Source organism: Meleagris gallopavo, chromosome 6, assembly GCF_000146605.3.
Source record: "Meleagris gallopavo isolate NT-WF06-2002-E0010 breed Aviagen turkey brand Nicholas breeding stock chromosome 6, Turkey_5.1, whole genome shotgun sequence".
Classification (NCBI taxonomy): Eukaryota; Metazoa; Chordata; class Aves; order Galliformes; family Phasianidae; genus Meleagris; species Meleagris gallopavo.
Genome location: NC_015016.2, coordinates 8,247,790 through 8,257,396, shown reverse-complemented (window position 1 = coordinate 8,257,396; position 9,607 = coordinate 8,247,790). Strand labels below are relative to the sequence as shown.

At 43.2% G+C, this 9,607-nt stretch overlaps 1 protein-coding gene across 2 annotated transcripts in view; it reads right to left on the bottom strand.

Moving 5' to 3' along the window:
* Positions 1 to 311: 311 nt before the first annotated feature.
* Positions 312 to 9,607, bottom strand: part of DNAJB6 (DnaJ heat shock protein family (Hsp40) member B6) — a 48,585-nt gene continuing 39,289 nt past the window's right edge. Inside the window, exons 9-11 of one of the 2 annotated variants that reach the window (XM_010712394.3) lie at positions 9,322 to 9,528; positions 7,694 to 7,742; positions 312 to 1,907 (exon numbers count right to left, since the gene is read on the bottom strand). In XM_010712394.3, coding sequence (XP_010710696.1) covers positions 7,708 to 7,742; positions 9,322 to 9,528 — 242 coding nt within the window. In that variant the 3' untranslated portion in view covers positions 312 to 1,907; positions 7,694 to 7,707. The remainder of the gene's footprint in view (positions 1,908 to 7,693; positions 7,743 to 9,321; positions 9,529 to 9,607) is intronic. The other variant, XM_003206958.3, reaches the window with a different exon arrangement.

The window sequence follows — 9,607 nt, the reverse complement described above, 5'->3', positions numbered from 1 at the left end:
ATGCAATTCAAAGTGCTGTGTACTACTCAGTATGACACTTGTACAGCTAACATGCAAGCTCCACTTGATGTATATGGTTCTATGGCAACATACCAAGGATAAACCCTAGCTATCCAGTATCAGCTATTTGACATGGGGTCTGTATCAAATCGCTCATGGATTCAACAAAAGCCATCATGGGGGGTGAGACTGTGGGTATTTTATGCAGGTGGGCTTTCTCTTTTGTGCCTACAGCTTAAACTATAATTGAAATTAAACATGAACGTCTGGTGTCAGCTCTAGTCTACATTACAGTGCAAGAGGACAAAGTGTAAAGGAGAATTTTCTTTATTTTTAAATATTAGTAACACTGCACAAAATGAAAAAGTGATACTTAAGTGACAGAAAACTGGTACTCAGTCTTATTTCATATTGAGCTTAATTTAAACACCCTAACAGTTCACGTATGGTTTTATGTTTGCGTAAGGTTACATTATGTCATGTATTTGAAGCTAAACTGCTCAGATACCAGACACAGAATTTGTTATATCAAACCATGCTAAAATGCAGACTTGATTTTTCTGTTTAGCTCCTTCCTTACACCGTCATATGCATTGCTCTATTAGGATGAGTGAGTTTCTCCAGGAACTGCAGACTTTCAATATTGCCAGGTTTAAGTCTGTTACATCAACAGCGCATGGGCAAGAGGAGACACAAGGAACAACACAAAACCATGGGCTGGTAACTCCCGCCTGGAGGTTAAGAAGAGAGGCAACATATTGACAAGAAACATGCAGGTAAATGCTTAAGGCAACAGAAGGGCTTTGTACAAACTAGAAGGTTAAGGGAAGCAATATATCATGCACATGAGAGGATTATGGGAAGCAAGGAAGTAACCTAGCCAGAAAATGCAGATTTCCTTTAAACTGAAGACACATTTTCAAATTTAAAAAAAAAAAAAGGTCCTGCAATAAAAGTGACACAGAATGCTTTCATACATAAAGATGTGAGTTCTTTGCAGAAACAACCTGATAAAATCTTACACGGATTCTGAAATATGTTCATTATCTAAAATCTACTCAGCAGGAAGAGCAGTTGTAAAGTGGCACTTAACTCATTTGTCTCTAGTTTCTGAAAGCAAAATTTTAAAATAAGGAATGATTTCACTAAATGATTCATTGGGAGTCAACCACAGTTGCAGAAATCAGTAGGAGTGCTTACAGACCATAATTACGCCAAGTTTGTTAAAACCAAAGGATGTAACTTCATCTCACACTTTAAAATGAAGGATCATTCTGATAGCGGGGACAAACCTTTGCTGCCCAGCTTGGGTGATAAAAAGAAAAAAACATTGAAGTCATTTATTAAGTTTGCATAAATTACCATACGAGAGAGCTCACGTCTCAGTCCTACCCTCAGTGATGGAGGGAACAGGATTGGTGCTTTACTCTTCTTCCAGCAAGCCTGCTGGTGATGCTGGGGTGACTGAACAAACAGGTGTTTGCACAACCCTCTGTATCCCACAAAACAAATTAATTCTAGGCAAGGGGAACTTCAGTCCCAGGGAAGGAAGAGGTACGAGATTCTGTAATACCCTCCATCGTCAAACATAACACACTTCTAGCCACGATCAGCCCTGTCCAAACTCCTTAACCTGACCGGCAAGAAAGCCACTCTGTGAAAACTAAAAAGAATAATATAGTGCAATTTTAGTACAGTCTTAAACATGAGTCACTTCCTTACTAGCAGTGTGAACAATTGAAAAATATACACAGAAGAGGTGTGCTCAAATGTAACGTAAGTTGCCGTTTTAATAAAGGGATTGGCATAGCAGAGATGTCCATTTTAGTAACTCCCTTTGGTTGACTTCTTCTTCTTCTGTTCCTCTCTCTGCTTCTGCTTCCTCCTCTTGCTGCCTTCTTTGTATCCTGAGGAAACAGGGCTTGTGAAACACCATTCACAGTATCCATGGCCTTTTCTATCTATCAAAAGCACACACATTCTCTGAATGGTTTAAGGAGTCTTAAAGAAAAGATCTGGCTTTCCAATCTTTGTTGGTTTGTTTTTAAATCATCTGTTCTACTAGGATAGCAAGAAAACCGCATCTATCTTTGAAGTCTGAAAATGTCTGAGAACTTTCAAAAGACTTCAAAGCCATTCAGGAAAAGCTTCAAAATCAGAACACATGCAAACCCAGAATGATTTTCCAAATGGAAGCAATAAGTAAGACTTACACAACAGGAGCCATTTCAGTACTGGTGTTTCCTGCCCACAGGAGTTAAAGAGTTACCACAATATTTGCATTTCCATTTAAAGAATAGGGAATGCTGAGAACTCTGAGCAAATAAGGCGCTCTGTGTTTACATATGCATTTTACATGCAGGTCATCAGCCTGCTCATGCTTAACAATGCACCATAGGCCCTACTTTACCACAGCTCATGGAAGCATTATGTTCAAGCAACAATTACTTGCTACTGGTTCAACAGGCACAAGCTTCCAGCCATGTGATCACCATCCCAACACTGGTTTTCAACCCAGAGAAATGCACGGAGAACAGTTCCTGCTCTGCATCCTGTCCTCTCCTCCAAGTTTGCAGCAAAGCGCAGCCTTGCCAGTACTGTGCAGAACCAGCACCGTATCTACCAAGTGCATTTTGAAATCTCAACCCATAGGTAGCACACATTTCCCTCAAATAACCAAAAGCAAATCATGCCATGAGGTGTCAAGACGGATCTTCTAGCTCAGCAATGTTCTGCCCCTGGGAATCTGTGTGCTCCGCACAGGGAATGGGGCCCCTATAAGACACATGGGATCCAGGCTGCGAGTTGGAGAATGGCCAGCAAGGGCACAGCTCTGCCTGTCTGGAATTTGGCTTCTGCTCTCCAGTTGGTCTGCAAGCAGTTAGATGGGACCCTGAGAATGCCACCTCACCACAGCCGATCCCTCCAGTTAGCACCGACAGCAAAATGAAGATGGAAATAGAAAATGGCATGAGAGCCACGATCACCAGGATGCTTTGAGGTCATGCTAAAGGAGCCCTTCCCAAGCACAATTACTTTTGTTGAGCTGTAGTTCCTCAGTTTAAGGCTTTAGCAGAACCACACAATAATGTTTGGGCTAAAGCCACTTCAGACGCTAGCAAATGTTCGAGTATGAGAGGAAATACACTCCCTTGCAGCAAAGGGAAACTGCTCCAAGGTTATCACTCCAGCTCCTACGCTGTGTCGTTTTACTTCACCTTTCGCAATCATTTGAGTCAAGAACCAGGATGTTTATTTAGAAATTCTGCCGTGAGTGATTAGCCTGTGCAAAGTTAGAGTGGAAAACACTGCTATTGTTTAAGAAATAAATAAAGTGCCAGTGCTTTGTGGAACTGCAGATGATTATCTGTTTGCCTGGTGCCCACTCACCCTCTTGACAGAGCCCCCTTCCAGGCAACACTGCCTCAATATCTCCTCAGTAGCTCCAGCCACAAAGTTTACTTCCATGTCAGCCCCTCAGTCTGCCATACATTGTCAAAACTGGGATCCCTTGGCATTAAAAGATGTTGTAAGGGACACAGCCCAGAAGGGCTCGCATATCTCTTGGCTTTCCCACAGAGGCCAATGGAGGCAGAGGAGACATGCTGGTTCCTGAGGGTTGGTCATCCAAAGAGTGTTGTTATTCAAAGGATTCTCCTCTTCACCGCAGGGAAAAACAGCATCATATCAACTGATCAGAACTACTTCACGTAATAACGATGAAACGTTAACACGTATTTGAGAAAGCATCATTAAACCCTAACAGGTTATAAGCGTCATAATTTTGTCATTTTTCATTTTCACAACACTGTCAGCATTTCCAAAAGGCTTCCACATACAGGCATGATTGTTTTTGATGCGGCTATTTTATATCAGTTTCTTTTTTTGTGCATTCATCTACTTTCTTCAAATGCGTGAGGTTGTGAAAGCAATCCCAGCAACTTTTCCTTAAGAACATTGGGAGTCAAATGTAAATTATGGCTCAAAGTGAATACCACATAATTCATTGTCTTACAAATGAAACAATTCAAATGTTAAAATAATGCAGTATGAAGATATCTAGGTATTTGACAATGCAGTCTCCTACCAGCTCAGGAATGATAAGGGTAAAAAGTGGAAATCTTTCAAGTGTTATCGCTGACACACAGAAGCAGATTGGCCAAAGAAGGAGATAACACACAAATACAGAGTATTCCTCAGGAGAAAACTGCCAGGTCCTTTCTGCTTCTAGCCTGCTGTGATAAATAATTTCATTCCCAACCCTTTCCCTTTCTACCCTCACCAAAGAAGAAAGGATAGGTCGAACTTTGTCTGTCCATTAGCTCCGGTGATGCTATGCTGGGTGATAACAGCCAGAAACCTGATCCAAACAAGTGGAGCAGCTCCTAACAAAAATAAGAATTGCACACAGAAGATGTAACCTTTCACTGGACTGCTTCAACCAGCACTAATTAAAAGCATATTTAGCTGCCTTGGTTTAGAAGCCTAGCCCCAAAGTCATGAGAGAACAAAATCTGAATTAGAAAGCAGCAGCCCCATTACTATTTGATTAATTTGAGGTAAATGTGTCCTGGTGAGTCGCCAGTATCACAAAGTGTCCATGGAAACTTGCCATAGTTGCTGCCCAGCCGAGCAGGCTTCAACCAAGCAGTCCTGGTCCTGGATAGTGACTTTGCAAATTTCCACCCTTGGAACTAAATGTTATCCATCCAAACTCTAGAATTGCATTCTATTAAGATAAAGAGCCTCAGGGGAGGGTGGAGGAAAAATAGTTTCTGAGAGCTTCCCAAAGCTTTGATATTTGGAATCAGACTCATTCAAATGAAGGTAGATATCAGACTAACATGGTACTTTCTTGCTGCTGTCAGCTGTCAGGAATGGATAAAGCAAGAATCCACACCGTTTGGAATTACACCTGCTTTACAACCTGGGTCATTCTTGTCTACAATGAACAGCATCTGCTGAACCACTCTCTATTTCATCTCCCTCTCTTCTACTTCCAGAAGAACCATAAAGAGCACAGAAATTATTCTGGTCTTCAGAAAGCTGATGAAAGCTGAAGCCAACTTCCAACACTTTGTAGCAAAACCCTCAACCACTCAACAAGGACCAAAACAAACTGGGCAGCCTCTCTGCTGAGTCCCAGATTGACTTTTCTCCTGGTTTGTCACCACTCAGCCATCTGTACCTTGCAGAGGCACAGTTATTTTCAGTCTGAATTCATTACATTCTTGGAAGGCAATGGCAAGTGAGGAATAACACTTTCAGCAACGGATCCAAAGGGACAAGCTCTTTCGGGCCTTGGAGGCCCCAGCATGCACGTGGACCTTTAATGGGCCAAAAGATCATTGTGCAAGTTGGGTTTTGCAGACCACGCTGCTTAATTTTCTGCTCTTAGAGGTATTTCTCTAATAAAAACAATAAATGTAAAAGTAATTTCAAAGTTTGCTAGCTTATCTGTGCTGGAGCCACCAGCTGTTACTGCAGCCTGGCCATTCTCAGAAACGCCATTACAAAAAATTCACCCCCAGTCACATCTTCAGTCTAATTTCATGCATGTGACTCAGTTTACAATTAGAGCTCTACTTTCACATTCCCTGCTTTCAGCCCAACCCACGGCCCAACGGAGACCACAATTTGACCTACTAATCCTCTCGCCACAACCATGACTGCTGCCTATGCCATAGAGCATTGTGGAAAAAGAGCCTGCCTTTATGTAAAGGGCTGCATTGACAAAACATCCCACCCTGTCTAGGTATGCCACTCCACTGTTTAATTACCTTGGCTGTTAAATCCAAGGCATGAGTTCTCCAGTTTCACTGTCCAACCCTGTGATGTAATTCACGCTGTGATCTTTTAGGGGACTGAAAAAACTGTAGCAACTTACTGGGGCCTTCCTTCATGCTTGCTCACCATACTATTTTCATTACCAATTCTGCAAAGAATTGTTAGAAGAACGTACCAAGCCAGATACAACCTGCTTACCTGCTCTTAATTAAGGTAACACATTGTTGAATAGAGTCCAAGGTTTTACTCCCACATGGCAAGCAAAAGCTTGTACGGCTTGGAAGCCTTTCCATGTGCAATCCAGCCACTTTCTATGGGAAGCAAAAGGGTAGTGGGATGCACTACTACCAGCAGCCAAAAAAAAAAAATGTGCACAAGGGCAGCTCCAGTAGACCAAGGGAGGCAACGAGCCCAGGCCAGTAGGCATTCTTCCCTCTGCCCATAAAGGAGTGGGGCAGGGAGCCACACTGTGGGACACAGAGCAACGGGAGAGTTCATTCCCATCACACCCGCACATCCAGCATTCCTCATGTATTAGGTTTCTACAGAAAACAAAGCGGCTTTACTTTCCATTACATACCCAAATAGAAGTATGTGAGGGAATTACAAGGCAATTAGTCTGGACAACCAGCACTTCAAATTTACTAGTTAGTAATGCGTAATTCAGGAAATTGTACGTTGGTAAGAAAAACGGACACTGTGTTAAAGATGTAATGAAGCTTGACTAGCTCAAGTTTCCAGCAGAGGAACCCATGCCAGTAAGGATCAAGATTAGTTAAGCTCATTCTTTTGAAGAGGTTTCTTTGGTGATGCCAGCAGATGAAAATGAATCAGAAATGAATTATTAATGTTGTAAGCTTTAGGTTAACGCAAGCTATTTCAAAAGGAAGAGCAAACCTTGCAATATCATCTTGCAAACAATGATCTTTTGTATCAAGTATTTTCCAGTATTTTTACAGTTAAGTATTTAAATCATTCCTGCTAGATGTGGATCAAAACTCCCAAGTCACAGTTCCATTAGCAGTTGCAACCTCCAGGTCTGTGCTGTACCAATATGGTACAACTTGGATACCCCTGTTCAGATGAACACCACAGTCTGGGAGTGCACCACTAGCAGTACCTGAGTTCTTGCCATAAAAGTTATCTGTTTGGAGCTAGAGAACTGTTCTCAGCAACCTCGGAACACAAGGTGAAGTTTTATTCTAAAAGACCATTATGAAACCAGTAACAGCATAAAACCTGGTGCAATTCCTACTAAAACGCAAAGCATTCAACTAAGGTGAGGATCAGATCCAACTGAATTAGTTTGTATTAAAACCTCACTGCAATGACTGGAAGCCCTCACTGCACGTCTGAATACGGTCTGAAAGTCAGCACTGGGGAGACACAGGCTTCACCACACAGCCAAGATGAAACCTACCCCCCGCCCTTCCAATTCAATTTGCTAAGGACTTACAAATTAAAACTCAAGCATTCCCACTCTTTAAGCTGGGTAAAGAGGATCATTTCACTGCAGGTGACTCATTAACCACTGAGAATTTGCTTTGGGTGCTAGAGCAGGGACAACATCTAAAACTGCCGTGCAGCAATCGCTGCCAAGGGCCGCGTGCCAACGGTGGCAAAAAACGATCCCATCCAAGTGGAGCTGCGCCAGGCCGAGCCCATGGAGCTCTGCTATTTTCCACCACAGCTTTGGATCAAGGCAGAGAACGATGCGGCTCTTTCCCCCGCGCACGGCAGCTGTCGTGGTGATAAATGAGAAGCCAAGTGGGAGCAAGCAAGGGTCTGTGCAGTGAGAGAGCTGTGGAGCCTGCTGAGCTGACAGAGGTGAGCACCCATGGAAGAGAACAGCATTGCTGGCCAGGGCTCACGCATGAACTTCCCAGGCAGAGATTAAGACACTCACGTAGGTTTTTATGACTAACTCGACCAGTCCTTCAGCAGCCACTGTCTGTCTATCAGAGGAACAGCAGGCAAAACATTTAAAGCAACAGTAAAATCATAGTCTTGACTGCAATCCTATTTTCAACCCTGAATCTTTTATATCTGTTTTATGGGAATCTACTGGTAGGATGGAGGATTTGGGGATTGTGCAGATAATTCAGGAAATTCATTTTAATTGCAAACTTGTGCACCTTGGAACATAAATAGACTCACAGCTAGAAGCCCTGAGCAATGTTATAACAGCTCCAAAAATTGTTCTTTGGGAGCTAGTACAAAACATTCTTAGGATCACAGGGAACCTGAAGTCCCCCAAATAGCGAGCCAAGTTATTGGGTTTTTGTGCCAGCCATAAACACAGAAATCTGACCCTGCAACCCTCGTTCAGGAGCCTTCAGTACATCAGCCCAGGGATTAGGTGGAGGATTCTGGAGTTTTGTGGTTTTTTTCTTAAAGATCAAATCAAATTAGCTATTCCTCATGAAGCTAAACTTCTAGTAACTGATCAGGAAAACATTTATTTGAATATTTCTGATTATTTTTGAAAGCTGGCATTGTGTATGGTATTTGCAGGTCTTTTGTACAGTATAGGGTATTAGATTTAAAGGCTCAAATACAGTAGAATTTGGTATAGCATTGGGAACATGTGTGCATGTGCGTGTGTTTTGGGGAACGTAGTATTTTTCCTTCATTTTTTTGCAGCACACCTTTCCCATGCACTGTGTGTGCCCTGAGGATCCCAGGAACTTGTAGTTCCCAGCAGTTCACTGAACCCAGCGCTGCTGAGAAGGGCCCCGAGCATGGGCATCCACACACCAAGGCATCTTCATGTTTCACAGGCACAGAATGGCTGAGGTTGAAAGGACATCTGGGTCCATCTGGTCCAACCCCTGCCCAGCAGGTGCCCAGCACCACGTCCAGGCAGCTTTTGGAGATCTCCACGAACACCTCACAGCCTCTTTGGTCAGTCCTGGCAGTCCTGAGCGAGTTTTGACCACATGTTCTGATTAAATCAAGTGGCTCTGAGTGTTCTGTTGCCTGAGATAGCCTCTGGATTATATTGCTAAAACATTACAAATGGGAAGTACATCAAAGGACTAAGCACTTCCAAAAATAACCAGGCCAATTGCTACACTTCCTTGTTTGCCTGAACAGTCTCAGCCTCCTCAATTAGGATTTAGATGCCCAAAATTGCAGCTTCCAGAATTAATATGAAGCTGCTGAACTTTTCCTTCAGCAAGTAAACCAAGCACTATTTAAATAAATGAATGTGCAAAGTACTGCGATTAGTTATTCCCTAACAGGTCTTCACTTTTAAGAACAAAGAGCACGGGCACTTCAGCAGCATAACAAAACAAAGTTTACCCTGGATCCTTGGGTCAGGCCCTGGGGATCCCAGGGCATTTGTGAATCTAGGCTACGTGGATGAGCATAGCTAATGCAGACGAAGGCACTCAAGCGGCTGTTTATTATCCACTGGGCGCCAGCATTAAGTCACACAGCAACACCCCCTGGCCCGGCTTTTGTTTTTCCCCTTCAGGCTAACTGATGAATCCTTTTTTGCGCATTTCTCATCAACATGATTTTGCACACCTGATAAATAAAAGGGGTTCTCCAAGCTGCTTGCAACCCGGCTTTTTTCTTGCTCTTCCACCTCATCGCTATTGTAATGATAGGCATATCTGGGGGAACTGGCAGGCTTGTGTGGCTTCAGCAGGCGAGTGTTGGTGGGCTGGAAGGGCAGGGCGTGCTGTCCTCTCCGTCGGCACTCCTCAGCAAAGGCTTCTTCATTTGCCTCACCTGGAAAAGCAAAGAGAGCGAGAAAAGTGAGCTGCATCCAGAATGCTGAAGACTCACGTGAAACGATGGACATTTGGGC